A 26,106-nucleotide genomic window follows, 5' to 3' on the forward strand; every position below is an offset into this window, starting at 1 on the left:
AGCCCGGGACCCCGATGTGTGCCACTACTTCATAGGTCGGGTGCTGCTGCCTCCTCCACTATCGTCACCAGTAGTCCCCTGCACGTTCTGCCTTGACTGGCTCCCTCACCCTCCTACCAGGCCCCTGTCTGAATAATGTGTCTGGGTTTCAGGTGTGCACATTATTCAGATAGACATTGAATGGACTGACAAATGCCCAGGCACAAGGACACAATTTCTGGTCACCATGGTGACCTGGTGCCTGGGATTTGTTGAGCCCTGCCCAGGACTAATATATCACCTGCAAGTCAGAAATGGTTGCTTTTACCCAAGGAAACTAAGACAGTTTTTAGCTTAACGACTCATTCAATTTAAACAGCAATCATGTACTTAACAAGAAAGCCAGTAAATAGAACCAGTGTTCCCAGAGCATGCCACTACCATTTTTTCATATGCCTGTACATTGTGTTCACAAGATACACAAGTTGTTTTTTTTAATGTATCTTCCTTGCCCACTGACACCACCAACTGGCAATTCTTCATCCTTACTGCTCTAACAGTAAAGAAACCCTTAGGCTGGCCATCCACTATTCAATTTTCTTACAATTTTCTGTCCAATTTTCTTTAGAGTTACCTTCAACTATGTAGTGCAAGGGCCTGCCTAATTGGATACAATTGAAAGTATTGTTTAGGTTTGACCTCCTTATTATATGGTTTTTGGTAAATCTAAAGCAAAATTCTCAAGAAAATTGTATAATGTATGGTCAGCCTTACCCAGTTTAAGACTGAACCACTTCTCGTCCAACATCGTGTGGCTTGTCTATTTTGAGACCTAAGAATCAACAATTTTCTCCAAATGCTAGAGTCGCCATTCAAGTATTTGTATATTGGGATCATAGCTCCACTTATATTAAAGGCCCAAATTAACAAAATAAATAAATAACAAACATGTACTTACCTGCTTTGTGCAGTGGTTTTGCACAGAGCAGCCCCAATCCTCCTCTTCTCGGGTCTCCCATTGACTCTCCTGGCCCCTCCCCCCTGCTCAGTTCCCCCATAGCAAGGGCCGCTGTGCTGTAAGTAAGTTAGAGTTAGCAAATTACATGCCTTGCCCCAGGCGCTGACGAGAAAAGAAAAAAAACTGGCTTCTGACTTTATAGCTTGCTCCTGGATTCAAAGCAAATTTGTCAAGCTCTGGTCCTGGGTATTAAATGATTGCAATGAAGCTAAAAGGCTCAGGAGACTTGGATGCGTTGGTACTAGTATACAACCTAATAGCCAGTGATTGGCCGCTTTCATGTTTTGCTTTTTGAGAGAAGTATTTATAGGAATTAACAAAAAAAAAAAATAAAAACCAGGTTCATATATTAAAGTGATACTAAACTTGGATTTTTTGTAACATAACAAACATGTTATACTTACCTGCTGTGTGCAGTGGTTTTGCACAGAGCAGACTGGATCCTCTTCTCGGGTCCCGCTCAGGCTCTCCTTTCTGTTGGGTGCAAGCTGCTTGCTGTGGGGGCACCCTCTGCTCCCTGTGCCCATTCACACACACAGCCGCGGCTTGGCCCCCTCTCTTTCCACATTGGCTGACTGGCTGTGATTGACAGCAGCGGAAGCCAATGGCTCCTTCTTGCTGTCTCTGCCAATGAGGAGGCAGAGACCTGGGACAGTGGAGGCTGTCGTGCACATCGCTGGATCTCGATGAGGATCAGGTAAGTATTGAGGGGGCTGGGGGCACTGCCACACACACAAGGTTTTTTACCTTCATGCATAGAAAAACTTTGCGCCTTTACAACCACTTATTAAATACTTGTATTAGCCTCTCAAATGAAAAACTATTGAAATGTGAAGAAAATCCTTTTATACCCTGCTTTTCAGCTTCTCTGCTCCTCCCCGATAAAAACTTGATTTGTAGGTGTTACAGTTGAGTTCAGGCAGAACTCAGTTGTCACCACCTCTGTTCAGTTAGTGTGCGGGAGAGTTGGGGACCTGTTGTCTGGAGGGCTCCCACCCAGTTCCTCTGATCCGCCATCTGTGTGTTTTCATTTTCTGCTAGGGACGGCCTATGTCCTAGCAACTAATAAAAAGATTGGTAAAACAGGGCAGCTGACATGCCCCCTCCCCTTGCACGCCTAGTGATGGCGTTTGTCTTGGGGAAGCAGCTGGTTCCTGAGACAAATACTGTCAGTCATAGTTTATTAAATATTGGTCCCCTTGATAGATGCATGGTTGAAAGTGGTGGTGATGGGGGGGGCGGGGGCACTGTCGACCACATTACAAGACAAGCTAGAAATGTGTTATATGCATTTTGTTGCATGGTGCGTAGTGAGACTACTTCTTTAATTAATTAGCAGTTTCTCTTTAAGGGTCTTGTTTATAAGAGTTGGGCTGCTTTCACGCTTGGCATGTTTAGGCAATCATATTCTGTTGTGCTCTGTTTCATCTCCCATTGCTGTTTACAAGTGCTGCACATTTTACTGGCAGATAGTGGTCTCTGATACTAGACCTGCATCGCCTAACTATTTTTCTTTTCCCTTCTCTCCATCTGCCTACTGCATTCATTCTGTAGTATTGGTATTTGCCATTCATTTCACCTGCTGCATCTCTGCATCTCATGGTATGTTTCTGAAAACACTTTTATTTAGTATTTTAGCATAGTTGTGATTGTGCTGCATCTATGAAATTGATGCAGCTCCTTACCGTTAAAATGTATACCATTTCCAAGCTTCCTGCAGACACTCCAGTGATATAAATGTTTTAGAACAGGGGTCTCCAAACTTCCTTAACAAAGGGCCATGTTACTAATTTTCAGACTTTAGGGGGGCCATACTGGGGTCAGTGAAAGTACAAAATACCCCAGTGGTCAGTGGGAGGAGGAATGGTGCCCCTTCATTGGTATCAGTGGGAGGAATAGTGAGCCATCATTGGTATTAATGGGAAGAATAGTGCCCCATCATTAGTATTCGTGGCAAAAATCGCTCACCATTGTTGGTGTCAGTAGAAGGAATGATGCCCCATCATTGGTGTCAGTGGGACAAAATTTACCCTATTGTTGGTGTCAGTGGAAGGAACGGTGCCTCATCATTGGTGTCAATAGAAGGAATAGTGCCTCAAGGGTCAGACAAAAGCAAGCAAAGCATACAAAAAGGGAAATAGTTGACAAGAGCAAACTGCAAAAAGATTGGTATCCAAAGCAGAGTAAAAAATACATCCAAATAGATGCATTCTTTACTCTGCTTTGGATTTGGATACCGATCTTTTTGCAGTTTGCTCTTGTCAACTGCTTCCCTTTTTGCATGCAAAGTGTTCAGTTTAGAAAATCCACACCTTTTATTTATGGTGAGTCAGAGAAATATAATGGGTAGTTATACCCTATCATGTGTCATTTTGGTTTTTGTTTAAAAGCAAGCAAAGGGCCACATACAGCCCTCGGACAACAGTTTGGAGACCACTGTTTCTGAATATTCATAATACTTTAAAATGTAAAGCTTCTCTGAGAAATGTTGTGGAAACCATGGCTAATACAACCTGTAGCACTGGAATGTGGCATTGTTCCACCTGTTGTTTTGCTTATTAAAATCAATGCTTTTGCAAGGGATGTTAAGCTCTTTATAGAAGATTATTTGTGGTGGAAGATTGGAGTGCTTTAGACAAATTTCACCATATTCATAATTTACATTTCTCTACATTTTGGAAATTAAAATGGAATTTGAATGGAATACAGCCCATTACAATGGTCAGGAGTTAAACAATTTCATCTTTCAGTTCAAGAAGTGGTAGAGCCAGAATCTTTTTGCCAGCTAGAGAAGGCCTAAAGCTCTACCCCAGACATACATTTTTGTTTTTGATGGACTGGGAAGGTCAGAATCTCAATCAGCTTTAAAAGATAGGTTCACCTTTTAAACAAAAATAATAAATGCACATTTTGTTGCAGGTAAAAAAATGTGCCTTTATTATTTTTTCCTACAGGAGCCTGGAAAGCGTTGCACCAGTGATCAGTAGATCGCTGATGCCATGCAGGTCTCCTGCAGACCTGTCAGAATATCTGCGTATGGGATGTATGAGTAAGCAGATATTCTGAAGCTTCAATGAACTACCATGGTGCTCCACAGCGCCGTGGTAGTTCACTGAAAAGTACAAGCCCACAGTCACTAAGGCTGTCGGGACTTGCAGTTCATTCATTCACGGAAGTCTGTGAATGATTGATGCGACTGTGTGGGTGGAACCCAGCACAGCCGCGCTGTTTTCATATTTGACAGCGTATGGGGAGACTTCTCCCCGCATTATCTTTCAGGAGGGAGGGGGGGGGGGCGGGGGGCTGTGGCTATGGGAACATGTTACACGGTCCACCCTAAAAACGGGTGTTACATGTAACATGTTCCCAAAGGTGAGCTTATCCTTTAAAATATTGTCTATGCCCTTTTGAGGAGATGTCCACTTACTTCCTATTTTGTCTGGCATCCATCACCTGTGTAGGAAGTGAGTGCAGATCTCCCCATTGGAGACACCAGCAAACAAAACCATAAAAACCATTTCCCACTCTACTATGCACATTTGTTTTTATTACTCTCTTTATAACTCCTTAATGTTTACCCAGTATCTTGTACTATCTGAAATAATAATGAAAATTTTCCGAAATGTAGAAACAGATAAAAAATTGGCAGATGCTGTAACCTGTCCACGCTCTTCAAAATTAAAGAAGAAAGAAAATATTTGGCTGGAGTTGGGCGTTTGGTTTAGTATTTGCTCTGTGAACTTTTTTTCATGGCCCTCCACAATTAACACAGTTTTTTGGTTTTTGAAGTTCCCTACTCTATGTATCATGATTTCCTATGCTTTATTACATGCATGCATGGTTTTTTTTGTTTTTTTAATTTTCTGAACCAAAACATTTTCTTTCCCTTGTTAGCTGTAACTTCTACATTCTTTTATTATGCATGTTAGGTCTTTTATTGTTAAAATCAGGAAGACAGGAAGAGCAAAGTTTCTGGCTATTGTACACTATCACATATTAGAAAGTTGTGAACAGGGTTATTTGGGTTTGATTGTTATGGTGATAATTATTGGTCTTGTTCCTTCTAGAACTCCGAGCTCTTCAATCTAACTTATGGATCCCTTGTTGCACAGCTGTGTAAGGACTACGAAAATGATGAAGATGTCAATAAGCAACTGGAGAAAATGTAAGTGCTGCAGTTTGATTTCTTGTGGATGTGATGTTTTTGTGCTTTGTCTTTTGTACAAGGTAAATTGGAACTCTAGGCCAGTGTTTCTCAACCTGTTTCCAGTCGGGGCGCCCTTGAAAAGTATTTTCAGTCATGAGGCACCCTTGTCCAAGGCTTGGTTCATGTTGCTGTGTGTCGCGGAACGCACGCGAAATCATGCTCATTCCTGACACACAGACAAATGCTCTGCTCTTTAGGGGTACCCCCATGCATTGGCAAACACGGAGTATTTTTGGTGTGGTACAATTTTAAAACTAAGGTCAGGGACAACTTTCCCTGTATTTCTGCTGGTAAGGCAGCACATTGAAATGAATGGGCTGCCCTACACACAGCCACCCAGGTGTGAACCAAGGGCCTGCTCACCTGTGAGGTTGGAGGGCGGTAAAACCATCAAAATTGAGCTGCTTTTACCACCCCCAACTGCTCCCCCTTTAGCTGCAGAAACAGCAGCTGGGGGTATACACAAGCTGTTGCCACAGCTGGAAGTACACCTCCAGGTGAATAGAGTTGAACTACAACCACCCCACAACTGTGTGCGCATTCCACACAGTTGTGATTGATGCTGGGGTTAAATCAGGTGGGGAGGAGGCAACATATTGCCTCTCTACCACCTGTCTAATGCCTCTGAAAAGTGATCTTAACATGGATTGCTTTTCAGAAGAGCTGAAGTCCTTGCTGCTATTACGAACAAGTCCTAAAAAAGCAGTTCTGATAGGACAGGAATAGGGGGTCGAGATTAAAAGTAAAATACATATACACACGCATAAAAACAAACACACATGTACGTATATATACACATGTGTACACACAGACACATAGACACACGTACACACATACATGTACACATGTACACACACACACATTTATACAGCATTATGAAAAGTTACAGTATTTAGCTTCCATCACACAGCTGGGTACTGCACTCTAGGGGGAAGCAGAGAGCACAGAAGACACTCCCCTTCCCTTTGCTTTCACTTTGCTGAGCGGTGTGACGACTACCCTGTGTGGCTGGGGATCAGGAGCTCTGGCTCAAGTGACAGCCATTCTCCCTACGGCACCCCTGAAGACCTCTTGCAGCACCCCGGTTGAGAAAGACTGCTCTAGGCAAGCGGCTAAATACACTGTTAAAAAAAAATGTGATGCCTACTCCGTTTCTGTGGAAGCTGAAAATCACTACAGTAGCACAAGTTATTACAGTGATGCCAATGGTCTTTCGAGTCATGTGTGGCTACTTTCTGCATAGTAACTACTGTGTGTTGCTCACTTGACAGGGTGGCCATTCAGAGAACATCTTGCATTCTTCTTAATAAATACAAAGTGTTCTCTGATTGGATGAAGTAGAGATTGTGATGTCGCAGCCCCTTCTCTCCACAGTGCCCAATTAAAAAAAAAAAAATGCATTGTATTATTTGAGAAATTTGCAAGATGTTCTTAAGTTGGCAGCCATGCCAAGTAAGCAACTCTGTGGTTACAAAGTAGAAGAGCAGTTGAACGGGGGCACATTGGATGTCTTCAGGTACCAGTGTGCTCATCTTGGTTTCTAGTGTGTCCCTGCACCTTTAAGGAGGAATATACTGCCTCAATATTTACCTGCCCTTAGTTTATCAAATTTTACAGAGGGGCCTTGACAAGACTGTGCAGCTTCCACATATATTTGCATATGTTAAACAACTAAAATCTTTTTTTAACACAAATTGTTAGACAGTGCAACTTGTTGTGTTTTTGTTTTGCTTTTTTCTCAGCTGGAAAGTCTGCTGCCTTTCTATGTGCACCTTGCTCTAAAAGCTAGTGATAAATTGGAACCGTGTCCCTTTTTTTTTTTTTTTCAACTGTGTAAACTTTAGTTCAATCTCTAGGCAGAGCCTACAGAAAGCTTACTGTCTTCCCCTCCCTCAGTTGACAAAATTGAGCCAACCACTAAATACCAGCACTATCTTATGTAGCCCTATATGCGAAAGCAACTGGCAGGTTTATTGCTTCAGCAACTGAAAAAAAAAACCTGTATACATTAGTACCACTTTTTTATGTCAGTTCAGTTGCCCATTAAAGTGTTTTGTAAACTTAATTTTTTTCTTTCAAAATAATAACCATTTTATACTTACCTGCTCTGTGCAGTGGCACTCCTGACTTATTCTCTTCTTGGTGTGCCACCATAGGAAGCCATTGCCTATTGATTGACAGCAGCAGGAGCCAGTGGCTCATGGTGGATGGGAAAATCCACTTCACTGTGTCTTTGTATTCTGAAAGCAGGACTTTCCCACTGGCAGAATGCACAGATCAGCGCAATGGCTGCAGCACTGATCGAATGCTGGTTTTCTAGCAGGACCATTCGACAGGAGACATCTTCTATTCAGCAGAGAGGGCTAAACACAGATCAAGATTCATCCAGTTCCTGCTGAATTTCCATCTATGTATGGCCAATTTCTCTATGGAATGGGAACTGAATGCTGTACAGTAATATGTGGTTTATCAAATTATAACGTGGTACAATAAAAATATGACATCGTGGGTGGGTGTGCTGGGTTATTATAAAATATTTTAGCACTTCTAAGGCCCTCCTCTTAACCATTGTGATTGGGTGAGGAGAGACATCAGTGATACCCTCAAGTAGGTCTACAGAAAAATTTTAACATCAGCAGTCTGGAGCTCTCCTTTAACATTGAAATTGGTTTAGATGGCTGCATCCGGGCAGTACCAACCAGGTAAATAGAACTGAAACCAGAAGTGCCAAAACCACAGAGCAGACATGGGTAGCTGGGACAACCGATTGTAGCCGTCCCAGCCTCCCCAGTGGAACAGGAGAGTCCGGAAATGGTGGTGGGAGAAGGATACCCACTTCCAAGTCCTGTAAAAGGACTTTTATTGGCAAGCCCATCGCTGGCATTAAAAAATTATAGCTGCAGCCATGATCCTGTTGTAGCCAATTGTTCCTGTGGATGTATATATACTGCCTAAGGACTACAAGTGGTTAAAGAAACCCTGTGTCTTTGAAGACCATTACTGTATTGTAAATCTCGAACGGTGTAGTTAGTCGACCTCAGTATTGATCACTTTTAAGCCCCCGTACACATGGGACGAATATCAAGAGGTATTGGCTGGTTCAATAGGAACCAGCCAACATTCGGCCAGTGTGTACGGCAGCTGGTCCGACAGAAGTCGGACATTCATCCAGCTTCTGTCAAAAGGGCTTTACTGGCTTCCGATCAGCGATCTCAGCCAATGGCTGAGAGTGCTGATCGGTGTGTTCTGGGGGGAGGGCAGTCCCCTTGTAGGAACACAATAACACAGCGGGGAGAGCACTGTACAGCGATCTGTCAGTTCTTTTTTTCTTTTATTTTGAAAGCCTAAAAAAAGGCTTACTGTGTGCACGAGGCTTTAGTCCGCTTGCATTTGGATTGTGGGGGACTAGAAAATCTCTGTGCCTGGTGAGGCTGAGAGGATAATCATCATATATTCGTGGCAGACCTTTCATTTTCCACCATATTGGTGTCAGTGACTGGGATTTGACATTGCTGTTGTCAAACCTGGAATTTTTGCTGGCCAGCTGCACTTTAAGTATATGTAATACTGGCATGTCACTGGATTAGACAGTCCTGAGCACTAGATGCTCCAGCAAAACTTCTAACTGAATGAAATACACTTTTGAATATTATCTCTGTTGCCAAGTCCCATGGATTGCACCTTTTTACAGATTACTTTTGGACTATCACTGTTTACGTAGGTATTTACTTTTCCAGTAAATTTTGTGCTGGACTCTGCCCCCTCCCACCCCCCAAAGCCACCCTTTTGGCGAGTAAATTCTACTCGCACAATAAAGAATCAATACGAAGGCTTGGGTATCAGGACCAGTGATGATTTTTACAAATTTTGGCTGCCTGTAGATCTACTGATAATTTTGACTTGTACTTTAAAGTGATTCTAAAGTTTGCTTGATCCCCTTCAATGATTTTGCACAGAGTGGCCCTGATCCTCTTCTTTTTGGGTCGCCCCCTGGCAGTCCTGGCTCCTCTCCCCTGCTGAGTGCCCCCAATAGCTATGGGAGCACTTGAGCAGGCTCGGTCCTGAGCTGCAGACCTGTAAATGGACATTGTCCATTCACACACATAGCGTGGTACGGCCCCATCCCCCCTTCTCTCATTGGCTCACTGTCTGTGATTGACAGCAGCAGGAGCCAATAGCTCCCGCTGCTGTGTGAGCCAAAGAGAGACCTGGGAGAACCGCGGCTCTCCTGCACATTGCTGGATCGAGATGGGGATCGAGAGGAGAAGGGGGGAACTGCACATGAAAGATGCATTAAGGTAAAAAAAACCTTCTGCCCTTTAGAACCACTTTACCTGAAAGTGACCCCTACTAATGTATTTCATCATCGTCTGCTCAATTTTACTTGCACAGTTTTCTGGCAGGTTTTCCTCATAATGTGGTTTTCTGAGCACTCTATTATTTTATATCTGTGCAAGTATAGCTTTTTATAGAGTCCTTTTACTATGCTGCTCACTTATTTAGTATGCTTTTATAGAATCTTTTCTTCCAGAATGTTGTGCTAGACATGATCTGACATCTTGCGCAGTCAGTGAGGCCAGTGTTGTAATTGCTTATACCATATATTTGAGTTTGAGAACATATGATATTTGTTGCAACTGTATTAGTCTGTCTGTGAAAGCGTTCATGATGTACAAATTTTTAAATGAACAGGATCTATTGTGATCAAGATGATGGGTCCAGTCTGGCATTTTCTTTGTGGAATTACATCAGGTGCTAAGAGACCATGTGAAACATTTTCTTTGTTATATAGGTGTCTTAAAATACCCAGGAAGCCAAAAAAACAAAACAAAAAGCAGACGTAACCACAGAAGCCTAAATGGAAGGACTGCTGTAATTCCCTCAGAGGCAGTTACAACAGGTCAAGACATTCTAAATGATGCCTCTCCTTGCAGTCTTGCCAAACCGAGATTAACCGAGCATGCTAAAGCAACTTTCAAATAGCTGCTGTCAAGTTTTCCAATAGGAAATGTGAGGACAGACAAAAATTTGGTATAAGCATTTCTGTATTTTTTTGGACAGTTACTAGATTCTAGACATCCCCAGTGCTTGGTAAACAAGGCATCACTGATTAATGAATGTGATTGTGTTGTACTATAATGTAATTTAAAAAAATTGCAATTTATGTGAAATTTGGAAAACCTATTAAGTTTGTCTGCATGTGCAGCTAGTCCACCCAACTTTGTTTTTTTTTCACCGCCCAGAGGAGCTGGCATCTAGTCATTACCATACGTGCAAAGGCTATTGTATTATTGGAGGTTCCAGCAGTGTGGGAGTAGGCTTAAATGTTAGAGAAACATTGCCTGGGTGGGGTTGGAGTGGAGAGTGTCACAAAGTTTGGACATCATCTGCTCTTATGGTATGTGGGTTGACTATTGTGACTTGCTCTTTTTTATTGAAGCTTATAGTACATGGTTTTCTTTTTGTCTGTTTCTACTGTTTTGTGTGTTTTTTTTCTTTCAGGGGATACAACATAGGTGTAAGGCTGATTGAAGATTTCCTAGCCCGTTCAAATGTTGGAAGATGTCATGACTTTCGAGAAACAGCGGATGTTATTGCTAAGGTAATTTATTTTCTGACAAAAACTAGAAAAACATAAAAGCTTTAGCCTCTCTCTCTCTCCAAAACTGATCGTTTAGTTCAGTAAGCATACAGCAAAAAGATCTCACTTGCTGGCAGCTTCCTTTAAACTGGTCTACAGGCTTTGGTTGGACATTACCTTTTTAGTTTAACTACTTTGTGGCCCCATTTAAAAATAAATGATAACAGATGGTTTTCATCCAGATTACTGACCAGCTCTTTTTTTGGTTTAGTCTGAGGCATGTAAAATGGATACATAAAAATTCAAAAATATAAAAAATAAAAGACAAGTGAGGCATACAGTATTATGGGAAACCGTACAAGACTTTATTTAGGTAATAAAATGCAAATTGTGTTGTACAGAGTTACATAGTTTGGTTGAAAAAAGACACAAGTCCATCTAGTTCAACCCACAGAGCGAAAATAAGCACACACACAAATAGAACATGTCCACATACACAATCTTATATCCAAAGTTGATCCAGAGGGAGGCAAGAAAAACTCAAAAAAGCATGACCCAATTTGCTCCAGCGGGGGGAATAAAAAATCCTTCCTCGTTCCTGAAGAGGCAATCAAATATACTCTGGATCATTTGTACCTATAAATATTAGTATCTAGCTATATTCCCTGTATTTAGGAAAGAATCTAGGCCTTTTTTTTTTTTTAAACAATCTACTGAGCTGGCCACAACCAGCTCTAGAGGTAGTCTATTCCACATTTTCCTACTGTAAAGAAGCCTTTCTGCATTTGGAGATTAAATCTCTCTTTCTCCAGACATAAAGTGTGACCCCTTGTCCTCTGTAAAGAATTTCCGTACGTTTTTGAGTGAGATACCACCCTACAACTCCATACCAGACTCATAGCGGAGGGTACTCTGTAATTTTTTTCATTCTTGCTGTAGGATGTGATACAAGAAAAAAAATATTCAGTTTAAATTGCTGGCAAATTACATTCATTTCCAGCTTCTTTGACCCCTTACCGCTGAAAGTACGCGTATCTGCGGTCTCAAAGAAGTGGGCCTTTATCCGTGGGCATATATATATCTCCCTCCCTCCCTTCCTCCTTCCTTCCCTCCCTCCCTTCCTCCTTCCTTCCCTCCCTCTCTCCCTCCCTCCCTTCCTCCTTCCTTCCCTCCCTCCCTTCCTCCTTCCTTCCCTCCCTCCCTTCCTCCTTCCTTCCCTCCCTCCCTTCCTTCCTCCTTCCTTCCTTCCTTCCTTCCTTCCTTCCTTCCTTCCCTCCCTCCCTCCCTCCCTCCCTCCCTTCCTTCCTTCCCTCCCTCCCTCCCTCCCTCCCTCCCTCCCTCCCTCCCTCCCTCCCTCCCTTCCTTCCTTCCTTCCTTCCTTCCTTCCTTCCTTCCTTCCCTCCCTCCCTCCTTCCCCTCCTCCTTCCTTCCTTCCCTCCCTCCCTCCTTCCCCTCCTCCTTCCTTCCTTCCCTCCCTCCCTCCCTCCCTCCCTTCCTCCTTCCCTCCCTCCCTCCCTCCCTTCTTCCCTCCCTCCCTCCCTCCCTCCTTCCTTCCTTCCTTCCTTCCTTCCTTCCTTCCTTCCTTCCTTCCTTCCTTCCTTCCTCCTTCCTCCTTCCTTCCTTCCTCCTCCCTTCCTCCTTCCTTCCTTCCTCCTCCCTTCCTCCTTCCTCCTTCCTCCTCCCTCCCTTCCCTCCCTCCCCTCCCTCCCTCCCTCCCTCCCTCCCTCCCTCCTTCCCTCCCTCCCTCCCTCCCTCCCTCCCTCTCTCCCTCCTTCCCTCCCTCCTTCCCTCCCTCCTTCCCTCCCTCCTTCCCTCCCTCCCTCCTTCCCTCTCTCCTTCCCTCTCTCTCCCTCTCTCCCTCCCTCTCTCCCTCTCTCTCTCCCTCTCTCTCTCCCTCTCTCTCTCCCTCTCTCTCTCCCTCTCTCTCTCCCTCTCTCTCTCCCTCTCTCTCTCCCTCTCTCTCTCCCTCTCTCTCTCTCCCTCCCCCCTCTCCCTTCCCCCCCCTCTCCCTCCCCCCCCTTCCCCCCCCTCTCCCTCCCCCCCCCTCCCTTCCCCCCTCTCTCCCTCCCTCTCTCTCCCTCTCCCTCCCCTCTTCCTCCCCCTCCTCTCCCCCCTCTCTCCCCCCTCCCCTCTCTCTCCCCCTCTCTCTCTCTCCCTCTCTCTCTCTCCCTCTCCCCCCTCCCCCCCCCTCTCCCCTCCCCCTCTCTCCCTCCCCCCCTCTCCCTCCCCCCCCCTCTCTCACTCCCTCTTCCTCTCTCTCACTTCCTCTCTCTCCCCCTCCCCCTCCATACTGCATGTAGCAACTGGCATTTCTACCATACATGCTTGCAATACAGCAAACACTTTTATAATAAATTGTCCCCTTGCATTCTTGATAACCTTCAGTTCATGCACCCAGCACCTTTTTGTGGACTCAGAAATTAAGTGCTCCCGGGCTGAGACCGCTTATGCTGTTGTTTACAGGCTGATATCTGTGAAGGCTCACATGTATTATTTGTACATGGGAAGATATCAGAAACATGAGCTGACTTTTTTGACAATCTGGTATTGCTGACTAACCTTTAAGGTACAGGTAAACTCTTTTGTAGTGTGGCTGTCAGTTTTATGAACAATAGTTCCCATGGGTGTTGGGACTTATGACCTAGCCTAAAATGCCTGTATACTGTTTTTATCTATCATTGTGACCAGCATGTGCCTTGCTTTGTTTTTAGAATCCGTTATGTCTGAATCATTATTATGAAAGGCAGGTTCTCCTGTCTTATAATAAAGAATGCATCATAAGAAACTGCAATAATAATTTTTTAATGTGCTAATATTTCTGATCCTTGGGTTCTTGTGAAAATAGTTTGTATAGCATTCTGCAGAGTACACGTGTCCTACAAGTCTCCCCTCTTACATCTCTTCCAGTGACTTCATGACATACTGCTTTGCACATGCTATGATTCTTTGCCAGTTCAGCAGAAGCTTAGTCTGTTTCCAATTAGGTGAGATGTAGTTGTCTTTGAGGAACTGCAGCAGCTTTCTCACAGACCATAACATTTATTAACACAGCATTTTTTGTTTCTAAAACTCGCTGCTGTATTGTGTGTTGTCAATGTTCACATTAGCACCATACTTTTTTGATTCTAAGAAAAGTATATATACTTATATAGTTCTAAAACATAAGTTGACAAATTATGTTGTACATTTATCTGTAGACCTCTCTGAAAAATCTACAAGCTTTAACACCTTCCCACCCAGCCTATAGTAAAATGACCGCCAGGCGGGACATTCGCCTTTCTGGGTGAGCATCATATGACCCTTGTCACCTGCAGATACAGCAGATCACAGATCAGTGTACCGGCCCACTGCCGGTACAATGTGATTGCTGTGACCAATCACAGCAGATCACATGACAATTGTACACAATGGATGGCATCCATTCATGCCATTCATTGTGTACTATTGTGATGATCTCTGTGATTGGTCACAGTGATCCCACGGTACAGACAGGGCCAATCAAAATACATCTGTACCGTGTGATTAACTGTGGCCAATCATTGAATAAATCAAATTAATTCCGTAAAAATGGTTGTTTATAACAGTGATATTCACTGTTATACGCTATTATAGTGTGCAAAAATAAAAATCCTGATCACCTCTTCAGAGTAGCACAGTATTCCTAGAGTAACACTATATTGCTCTGCTCACAGTTTGTAAAAAGAAACAAAATTTAATAATAAAAAGTGTATAAAAAATCTATTTACGTTTTCCCAGAACCACACGCCCGCTGCGGCACACTCCATAGTCACCTAATTAGAGTCCACCTGTGTGTAATTTAACCTCAGTATAAATAACAGCTGTTTCGTGAAGTCCTTAGAGGTTTGTTAGAGAACATTCGTGAACAAACCGCATTATGAAAGCCAAGGGACACACCAGTCAGGGATAAAGTTGTGGAGACGTTTAACCTCCCTAGCGGTCTGATTATGTCCATATTTCTGTGCTCAAAGCGGTACATTTTTTTGCATGGAAATATGTTTTGTTTTTTTTTAATTGTAGGCCTGTAAATTTTAGGAATAACTCACTGAAATCTGTCTGAACAAGAGTCTAGTAAACATCCCGGGTAGGATAAAATTTGAAACACGAAATCATAAATTATAATCTAATAAATAATCATAAAAAATAATAATATAATAACTTTAATTCAATAATATAATCAAACCAAAAACACTGAAATTTGAAATATAGCGCAAAATCATTTTCAGTGTCTGATGACGAATTTCCCCACAAATCATTATCACTCAATTCTGCAAGTGGTTCTGATTTACTATCGCTGTTCTCTAGCTGGTCTAAAACCGCTTTTGACCTAAAGGGACGCTTTTTGGACACCATGGATGTTTTTCAGTTTCAAGACAGAAAGAACAGTAAAAATGCAGGCAGGGCACAGGACAAAGCACTCGGGACAAAATGTATGTGAAATGGTTTTATACAGTAATGTTTTACTATGTGATTTTAGTGAATGTCACTTTTTGTTATTTTCAAATTTCCCGCCGTTCCATCCCCGTACATCCCGACGCTTGCAGGGGACGGAACCCAGATGACAGATGCCGTCATCCGCCGGACTACATTGCCGGGGACACTGCAGGAGGGACATCGCGGGAGCGCAGGACAAGGTAAGTGATAAAGGGATCGTGGAGCAGCGCCGCATTGTAACCCTGAGTGTAGCTCGGGGTTACCGCTTGTGGTACTGAAACTTTACCCCGAGCTACACTCGGGAATAACGCCAGGGAGGTTAAAGCAGGGCTAGGTTATAAAAGAATATTAGAGATGAGCGAAGTATTCAAAAATTCGATTCGACTGATTCGGCGAATTCGTAGAAAAATTTCGATTCGAGTCGAATATATTCGCTGTGAATTTAACTTAAAAAAGGGTGTTTCTAGGCTTCAGAGAGACTTAATATTAGTGCTGAACACTGTACCTTTAATTTAAATGCCCTTGGAGTCTGCTGGGGAAGAGAAATAATACTGTCAGGCAGTATGACATGCAGATGAGTGCCGTCGATCTTAGAATCACCGCACACTTCACTCATTTGGGCAGTCACGGGGCCAAAACCAGAGTGTGGAGCCACAGTGTGGCGGTGGAGGCAGCAGCAATGGGAGGCCATACAGCACCCTATGACAAAAATGGAAACCACCAGCAGTGTGAGGAGACCTGAAAGTGGCACATGGCAGAGTGTGGCGATAGAGACAGCAGCAATGGGAGGCCGTACAGGGACCCATGACACACTCTGGACCTGGCAGCAGCATGAGGAGGCGGTACAGGGGCCCATGGCAGATTACGGGCCTGGCAGCAGCATGAGGAGTCGGTACGGGGGCCCATGGCAGATTACAGGCCTGGCAGCAGCAATGGGAGGCCATACAGGGACCCATGACACAATCTGGACGTGGCAGCAGCATGGGGAGGCGGTACAGGGGCCCATGACAGATTACGGGCCTGGCAGCAGCATTTGGAGTCGGTACGGGGGCCCATGACACACTCTGGACCTGGCAGCAGCATGAGGAGGCGGTACAGGGGCGCATGACAGATTACGAGCCTGGCAGCAGCAACTTGGACAGGAGGACGTTCAGTTTCTGCACCGTCTGGTGCGTGCTCGCAAACTGTTGTCTCTTGGAAACGGATTCCAAGAAAGACTGCTGACGGAATCCGTGAAGAGGAGTAGCAGGAGAAGGAGCATCTGAACGAGCGGAATATGCCAACAAGCGACAACAGGGGCCCATGGCAGATTAGGGGCCTGGCAGCAGCTATGGGAGGCCCGTAATCTGCCAGCACCCTATGACAAAAAATGGAACCCACCAGCAGTGTGAGGAGACCTGAAAGTGGCACATGGCAGAGTGTGGCGATGGAGACAGCAGCAATGGGAGGCCGTACAGGGACCCATGACAGACTCTGGACCTGGCAGCAGCATGAGGAGGCGGTATATAGGGGCCTATGGCAGATTAGGGGCCTGGCAGCAGCTATGGGAGGCCCATAATCTGCCAGCACCCTATGTCAAAAAATTCTACACACCAGCAGTGTGTGAGGAGACCTGAAAGTGGCACATGGCAGAGTGTGGCGATGGAGACAGCAGCAATGGGAGGCCGTACAGGGACCCATGACAGACTCTGGACCTGGCAGCAGCATGAGGAGGCGGTATATAGGGGCCCATGGCAGATTAGGGGCCTGGCAGCAGCAATGGGAGGCCCGTAATCTGCCAACACCCTATGTCAAAAAATTCTACACACCAGCAGTGTGTGAGGAGACCTGAAAGTGGCACATGGCAGAGTGTGGCGATGGAGACAGCAGCAATGGGAGGCCGTACAGGGACCCATGACAGACTCTGGACCTGGCAGCAGCATGAGGAGGCGGTATATAGGGGCCTATGGCAGATTAGGGGCCTGGCAGCAGCTATGGGAGGCCCGTAATCTGCCAGCACCCTATGTCAAAAATTCTACACACCAGCAGTGTGTGAGACCTGAAAGTGGCACATGGCAGAGTGTGGCGATGGAGACAGCAGCAATGGGAGGCCGTACAGGGACCCATGAGAGACTCTGGACCTGGCAGCAGCATGAGGAAGCGGTATATAGGGGCCTATGGCAGATTAGGGGCCTGGCAGCAGCTATAGGAGGCCCATAATCTGCCAGCACCCTATGTCAAAAAATTCTACACACCAGCAGTGTGTGAGGAGACCTGAAAGTGGCACATGGCAGAGTGTGGCGATGGAGACAGCAGCAATGGGAGGCCGTACAGGGACCCATGACAGACTCTGGACCTGGCAGCAGCATGAGGAGGCGGTATATAGGGGCCCATGGCAGATTAGGGGCCTGGCAGCAGCAATGGGAGGCCCGTAATCTGCCAACACCCTATGTCAAAAAATTCTACACACCAGCAGTGTGTGAGGAGACCTGAAAGTGGCACATGGCAGAGTGTGGCGATGGAGACAGCAGCAATGGGAGGCCGTACAGGGACCCATGACAGACTCTGGACCTGGCAGCAGCATGAGGAGGCGGTATATAGGGGCCCATGGCAGATTAGGGGCCTGGCAGCAGCAATGGGAGGCCCGTAATCTGCCAACACCCTATGTCAAAAAATTCTACACACCAGCAGTGTGTGAGGAGACCTGAAAGTGGCACATGGCAGAGTGTGGCGATGGAGACAGCAGCAATGGGAGGCCGTACAGGGACCCATGACAGACTCTGGACCTGGCAGCAGCATGAGGAGGCGGTATATAGGGGCCTATGGCAGATTAGGGGCCTGGCAGCAGCTATGGGAGGCCCATAATCTGCCAGCACCCTATGTCAAAAAATTCTACACACCAGCAGTGTGTGAGGAGACCTGAAAGTGGCACATGGCAGAGTGTGGCGATGGAGACAGCAGCAATGGGAGGCCGTACAGGGACCCATGACAGACTCTGGACCTGGCAGCAGCATGAGGAGGCGGTATATAGGGGCCTATGGCAGATTAGGGGCCTGGCAGCAGCTATGGGAGGCCCATAATCTGCCAGCACCCTATGTCAAAAAATTCTACACACCAGCAGTGTGTGAGGAGACCTGAAAGTGGCACATGGCAGAGTGTGGCGATGGAGACAGCAGCAATGGGAGGCCGTACAGGGACCCATGACAGACTCTGGACCTGGCAGCAGCATGAGGAGGCGGTATATAGGGGCCCATGGCAGATTAGGGGCCTGGCAGCAGCAATGGGAGGCCCGTAATCTGCCAACACCCTATGTCAAAAAATTCTACACACCAGCAGTGTGTGAGGAGACCTGAAAGTGGCACATGGCAGAGTGTGGCGATGGAGACAGCAGCAATGGGAGGCCGTACAGGGACCCATGACAGACTCTGGACCTGGCAGCAGCATGAGGAGGCGGTATATAGGGTCCCATGGCAGATTAGGGGCCTGGCAGCAGCAATGGGAGGCCCGTAATCTGCCAACACCCTATGTCAAAAAATTCTACACACCAGCAGTGTGTGAGGAGACCTGAAAGTGGCACATGGCAGAGTGTGGCAATGGAGACAGCAGCAATGGGAGGCCGTACAGGGACCCATGACAGACTCTGGACCTGGCAGCAGCATGAGGAAGCGGTATATAGGGACCTATGGCAGATTAGGGGCCTGGCAGCAGCTATAGGAGGCCCATAATCTGCCAGCACCCTATGTCAAAAAATTCAACACACCAGCAGTGTGAGGAGACCTGAAAGTGGCACATGGCATGAGACACTGTGGACCTGGCAGCAGCATGAGGAGGCGGTATATAGGGGCCCATGGCAGATTAGGGGCCTGGCAGCAGCTATGGGAGGCCCATAATCTGCCAGCACCCTATGTCAAAAAATTCTACACACCAGCAGTGTGTGAGGAGACCTGAAAGTGGCACATGGCAGAGTGTGGCGATGGAGACAGCAGCAATGGGAGGCCGTACAGGGACCCATGACAGACTCTGGACCTGGCAGCAGCATGAGGAGGCGGTATATAGGGGCCTATGGCAGATTAGGGGCCTGGCAGCAGCTATGGGAGGCCCATAATCTGCCAGCACCCTATGTCAAAAAATTCTACACACCAGCAGTGTGTGAGGAGACCTGAAAGTGGCACATGGCAGAGTGTGGCGATGGAGACAGCAGCAATGGGAGGCCGTACAGGGACCCATGACAGACTCTGGACCTGGCAGCAGCATGAGGAGGCGGTATATAGGGGCCCATGGCAGATTAGGGGCCTGGCAGCAGCTATAGGAGGCCCATAATCTGCCAGCACCCTATGTCAAAAAATTCAACACACCAGCAGTGTGAGGAGACCTGAAAGTGGCACATGGCATGAGACACTGTGGACCTGGCAGCAGCATGAGGAGGCGGTATATAGGGGCCCATGGCAGATTAGGGGCCTGGCAGCAGCTATGGGAGGCCCATAATCTGCCAGCACCCTATGTCAAAAAATTCTACACACCAGCAGTGTGTGAGGAGACCTGAAAGTGGCACATGGCAGAGTGTGGCGATGGAGACAGCAGCAATGGGAGGCCGTACAGGGACCCATGACAGACTCTGGACCTGGCAGCAGCATGAGGAGGCGGTATATAGGGGCCTATGGCAGATTAGGGGCCTGGCAGCAGCTATGGGAGGCCCATAATCTGCCAGCACCCTATGTCAAAAAATTCTACACACCAGCAGTGTGTGAGGAGACCTGAAAGTGGCACATGGCAGAGTGTGGCGATGGAGACAGCAGCAATGGGAGGCCGTACAGGGACCCATGACAGACTCTGGACCTGGCAGCAGCATGAGGAGGCGGTATATAGGGGCCCATGGCAGATTAGGGGCCTGGCAGCAGCTATAGGAGGCCCATAATCTGCCAGCACCCTATGTCAAAAAATTCAACACACCAGCAGTGTGAGGAGACCTGAAAGTGGCACATGGCATGAGACACTGTGGACCTGGCAGCAGCATGAGGAGGCGGTATATAGGGGCCCATGGCAGATTAGGGGCCTGGCAGCAGCTATGGGAGGCCCATAATCTGCCAGCACCCTATGTCAAAAAATTCTACACACCAGCAGTGTGTGAGGAGACCTGAAAGTGGCACATGGCAGAGTGTGGCGATGGAGACAGCAGCAATGGGAGGCCGTACAGGGACCCATGACAGACTCTGGACCTGGCAGCAGCATGAGGAGGCGGTATATAGGGGCCTATGGCAGATTAGGGGCCTGGCAGCAGCTATGGGAGGCCCGTAATCTGCCAGCACCCTATGTCAAAAAATTCTACACACCAGCAGTGTGTGAGACCTGAAAGTGGCACATGGCAGAGTGTGGCGATGGAGACAGCAGCAATGGGAGGTCTCCCATTGTCCCAACATGGCCCAAATAGTCCCAACATGGGCCCCCTGGCCACGCTTGACTTTCTGGCCACATAGTCGACATACGGCTACGTTTACTTCCTCGGGCGGCTTGACGAAAAATTGCCACACCGCCGAGTAGGAAACTTTGCCCCCGATACTCCTCACTGGCTGACTGCTGCTTCCTCCGTGCACACCGGCACCACTACTGGCCGTGGTGGTAGGCTGCAGTGGAGCTGGTGCTCTACTCCGTGGCCGTTTGGCTCCACTGACACTGCTTCCACTGACACTGCTGCGACCCTGCTGCTGTCTCCTGGGCAACCCACCGACTGTTTCGCTCACTGCCAAGCTGCCACCCTCTTCTCCTGATGATGCGGAAGAAATTGCCTGATGACGACGAGGCTGCCAAGTGCGATCAACCTCCTCATCATCAAGTAGGGTCTCCGCCTCACTACTAGCCCCCTCGGCTGCGTCTGGGTCAGGAGACAGACCTGTCTCTAGACCGGCTACCGGGCCACTCTCCTCGCCACTACTTCTTCGCCTAGCTGCTGAAAAGGCGGATGTCTCCCCCCGTTCCTGACCGCCCTCTGTTAGCTCTTCCTCACTGTACAGTGGGGCTGAGCCCACAGCATGCGATACTTCGCTTGGTGAGGGAACACCAAAGGACAGGGGCAGGTAGAGGACACGTGATTTCAGTGGGCTTGGTCCCGGGCCATGCCAACTAACGGTTGTGTCTGACGTACCCACCGACCGTTGGCTGTAGGTGTCAGAGGTGACCTGGGAAGAGGAAGACGACCGAGCCAACCAATCGATGACGGCAGGGTTGTCGGTGGAGACACGACCGCTGGATGACACCGGGAGCACTGGCCTCTGGCTGCGAATAGTGCTGCCTCGACCCCTTCCTCTGCTGCCACGTCTGCTCGCTCCTAAAACATTGCCTCCTCTGCCACTCCTCTGCATGTTGTCTGACATACTCTTTAATTAAACGATTATGTGTCCCTGAGTAACAATTCTGTGTCCCTGAGTAACAATTCTGTGTCTGTGCGAGTAACAATTCTGTGGCCCTAAGTAACAGTTCTGTGGCCCTCAGTAACAATTCTGTGTCCCTGATTAACGTTTCTGTGGCCCCAAGTAACAGTTCTGTGGCCCTCAGTAACAATTCTGTGTCTGTGCGAGTAACAATTCTGTGTCTGTGCGAGTAACAATTCTGTGGCCCTAAGTAAAGTTTCTGTGGCCCTAAGTAACAATTCTCTGGCACTCAGTAACAATTCTGTCTGTCCCTGAGTAACAATTCTCTGGCACGCAGTAACAATTCTGTCTGTCCCTGAGTAAAAATTCTGTGGCCCTAAGTAAAGTTTCTGGGGCCCTGAGTAACAATTATCTGGCACTCAGTAACAATTCTGTCTGTCCCTGAGTAACAATTGTCTGGCACTCAGTAACAATTCTGTCTGTCCCTGAGTAAAAATTCTGTGGCCCTAAGTAAAGTTTCTGTGGCCCTGAGTAACAATTCTCTGGCACTCCGTAACAATTCTGTCTGTCCCTGAGTAACAATTCTCTGGCACTCAGTAACAATTCTGTCTGTCCCTGAGTAAAAATTCTGTGGCCCTAAGTAAAGTTTCTGTGGCCCTAAGTAACAATTCTCTGGCACTCAGTAACAATTCTGTCTGTCCCTGAGTAACAATTCTCTGGCACTCCGTAACAATTCTGTCTGTCCCTGAGTAACAATTCTCTGGCACTCAGTAACAATTCTGTCTGTCCCTGAGTAAAAATTCTGTGGCCCTAAGTAAAGTTTCTGTGGCCCTGAGTAACAATTCTCTGGCACTCCGTAACAATTCTGTCTGTCCCTGAGTATGAATTCCGTGGCCCTAACTAGCGTTTCTTTGTCCCTAAGTAAAGTTTCTGTGGCCCTCAGTAACAGTTCTGTGTCTGTGCGAGTAACAATTCTGTGTCTGTGCGAGTAACAATTCTGTGGCCCTAAGTAAAGTTTCTGTGGCCCTAAGTAACAATTCTCTGGCACTCCGTAACAATTCTGTCTGTCCCTGAGTAACAATTCTCTGGCACTCAGTAACAATTCTGTCTGTCCCTGAGTAACAATTCTGTGGCCCTAATAACGTTTCTGTGGCCCTAAGTAACAATTCTCTGGCACTGAGTAACAATTCTGTCTGTCCCTGATTATGAATTCTGTGGCCCTAACTAGCGTTTCTTTGTCCCTAAATAACGATTCTGTGGCCCTCATTAACAAGTCTGTGTCCCTGAGTAATGGTTCTCTGTCCCTAAGTAACTTTTCTCTGTCCCCAATTATCGTTTCTGTGGCCCTAACTCTGTCCCTGTCCCTAGTACAGAGCGGTCTGCCTCTGTTCAATAACTGCAGGCAAATGAAGAATTCCAAAATGGCCGCTATTTATAGCTCGACCATTACACAGTGCTGGCTGGCTGGCTGCTGATAGGCTGATGCGATCACATGTAGTTGAGGAATGCATTATGGGTCAGCGCGCCTTGTCTGCGCGCCTTCCCAGACATCCCCGCTCCGTCGCCGCACATGTCAGCCGCCATTTTCTGAAAAATTTCGATTCGCGCGTCCGAATTAGGCTATTTTTCGGATTCGGCACGAATCGAAATTTTTCCGATATTCGACTCGAATTCCACTTCGGATACTTCGATTCGCTCATCTCTAAAGAATATCCCAAGCTTTGAACATCTCACAGAGCACTGTTCAATCCATCATCTGAAAATGGAAAGAGTATGGCACAACTGCAAACCTACCAAGACATGGCCATTCACCTAATTTGACAGGTCGGGCAAGTAGAGCATTAATCAAAGAAGCAGCCAAGAGGCCCATGGTAACTCTGGAGGAGCTGCAGAGATCTGCAGCTCAGGTGGGAGAATCTGTCCACAGGACAACTATTAGTCGTGCACTCCACAAATCTGGCCTTTATGGAAAGTGGCAAGAAGAAAGCCATTGTTGAAAGAAAGCATAAGAAGTCCTGATTGCAATTTGCGAGAAGCCATGTGGGGACACAGCAAACATGTGGAAGAAGGTGCTCTGGTGACATGAGACCAAAATTCAACGTTTTGGCCTAAAAGCAAAACGCTATGCGTGACAGAAAAGTAAGACTGCACATCACCCTGAGCACAGCATCCCCACCGTGAAACGTGGTGGCAGCATCATGTTGTGGGGATGCTTTTCTTCAGCAGGGGCAGGGAAGCTGGTCAGAGTTGATGTGAAGATGGATGGAGCCAAATACAGTGCAATCTTAGAAGAAAACCTGTTAGTCTGCAATGGTTTTGAGACTGTTGTGGAGGTTCACCAGTACAACGACCCTAAACATACAGCTAGAGCTACAATGGAATGGTTTCGATCAAAGCATATTCATGTGTTAGAATGACCAAGTCAAAGTTAAGACCTAAATCCGATTGAGAATCTGTGGCAAGACTTGAAAATTGCTGTTCAAAGGTGCTTTCCATCCAATCTGACAGAGCTTGAGCTATTTTGAAAAGAAGAATGGGCAAAAATTTCACTGTCTAGATGTGCAAAGCTGGTAGAGACATACCCAAAAAGACTTGCAGCTGTAATTGCAATGAAAGGTGGTTCTACAAAGTATTGAATCAGTGGGGCTGAATACAAATGCATGACACACTTTTCACATATTTATTTGTAAAACATTTTGAAAATCATTTACCATTTTCCTTCCACTTTACAATTATGTGCCACGTTGTGTTGGTCTATCACTCCCTATAAAATACATTTACACGACAAAATGTGGAAAATTTCAAGGGGTATGAATACTTTTCCAAGGCACTGTATAGATGGTAGGGGAGATTGTATGACTTTACCTCTCTGCCTCCCAAGTTCTGGTTTTTATGACATGCCCACGCATTGGAGCTTACAAAAGATTAAGGATGCATTTTTAAAAGGTCAACACAGTGCATTCCTTTTAATAGTAGTATATAATTTATGTTTTGTTTTATATTATTATTATTTTTTTTTTTACTTGGATTTACTACCAATTCAAGTTAGCAGGATCAGACCGTATTCTAATGTGTGTCTAATAAGGACTTTCAGACCTCGGCAACACTCAAGCTAATTATTATTGAGCAGGGAATATACTTCACAACACAGCTTAGAAAAGGGCCTTGGGCTCAGTTACATGAATGGCACTCTACACCGTCCCTCAGCAAAGTGGTAGTGGTGGCAGTATAGCAGAGGCTTCCAGTCATCCACAAGGCGATACTGTCTCCTTCTAAATGTCCTTCTTTATTTTAACCTTTTTTTATTTATTTATTTATTTTTTCTACACAGATGAAGGGGGATTTTCTTTAAATTACTGCACCACAACCACATGGTAGCTGCACAACCTCCCCCCTCAGCTGCCAGTGTAAATGAGCCCTTAGTCTCCCTTGGTTCCACAACAGTTCCTTTTTTTTTTTTTCTTAAACTGGAGAAGTTTGACTGCTTGTTGAACTCGAGCCCTCTTTGTCTGCATCACCACTGCACAGTGTTTTAATATGGTGGGCCTTAATGATAGCTCTGTTATCACCAGTAGAACTGTTAAGACCATTTAAAGGAGAAGTTCACCTTTGGGAACAAGTTACATGTTCTACCTCTTTTTAAGGTGGAATATGTAGCATGTTCCCAATATTACTTTTTTGCATGCCCAGTCTTCATGAAAAACTGGTTAGGCTAAATAAATTATAGAAATCTGGTTGTGGTGGTGGCGGCCATGTTTTTTGCCTCTTCAGTAGTCTATATTCGGTTAACTTCAGAGCAGCTTGAAGAAAATCTGCAGAGCAAATGAACAGCTTTTACATACTTAGTTTTTGTAGGTGAAGCCTTTTGGCCATGTGAGATTTATGTTATATTTGAGCTTTTAGCATGTTCTGACCTTGCTCTGTATGAATAAATGTTTAGTGACAGAGTGAATTGTATCTAGGCTGCAACTGCCTCCTGTGTACAGCAAAGGGAAATGTCTGATCAGATCTATGAATAAATGCACATTTTCTTAACCTTTAGCCTCTGTTCACACCAATGCAATTTGTCATGCGATTTGACAATTCAGAACCGCATGACAAGTCGCACCGTATTTGTGCCTATGGAACTGTTCAAATCGGTGTGACTCCTTCTTTGCGGTGCGGCACCATTTTTGATAAAAGGGTCATGCACTATTTTTGGTTATTTCATGTATGATTCTCATAGACATCTGTGCATGAAGTTGCACAGATGTCAGGCAAGCCAGACATAAAATTGCACTGACCAGCGGCCTTGAAATCTCACTACTTCAAGTGAAGTAGCATGATTCCAAAGCCACATTCAGTGTGAGTCGGGGCTCATTCTGACCAATCTAAAAAGGTATTTGTTTTAAATGGTAGTGATGCACATGGGGGGAGATTTGCTAAAAACTGGTGCACATACAATCTGTTGCAGCTGTGCATAGTAACCAATCAGCATCTAACTTCAGTTTGTTCAAATAAGCTTTGACAATCAAACCTGTAAGCT

General features: G+C 46.1%; 1 protein-coding gene across 1 annotated transcript in view; it reads left to right on the plus strand.

Moving 5' to 3' along the window:
- TRAPPC3 (trafficking protein particle complex subunit 3) overlaps positions 1 to 26,106 on the plus strand; it is a 62,895-nt gene that overhangs the window by 33,025 nt on the left and 3,764 nt on the right. The window contains exons 2-3 of the mRNA XM_089689648.1: positions 5,065 to 5,162; positions 10,707 to 10,806. Coding sequence (XP_089545774.1) covers positions 5,065 to 5,162; positions 10,707 to 10,806 — 198 coding nt within the window. The remainder of the gene's footprint in view (positions 1 to 5,064; positions 5,163 to 10,706; positions 10,807 to 26,106) is intronic.

This window comes from Staurois parvus, unplaced genomic scaffold, assembly GCF_062004578.1.
Source record: "Staurois parvus isolate SC_StPar_1 unplaced genomic scaffold, SC_StPar_1.0 ptg000488l, whole genome shotgun sequence".
NCBI lineage: Eukaryota > Metazoa > Chordata > Amphibia > Anura > Ranidae > Staurois > Staurois parvus.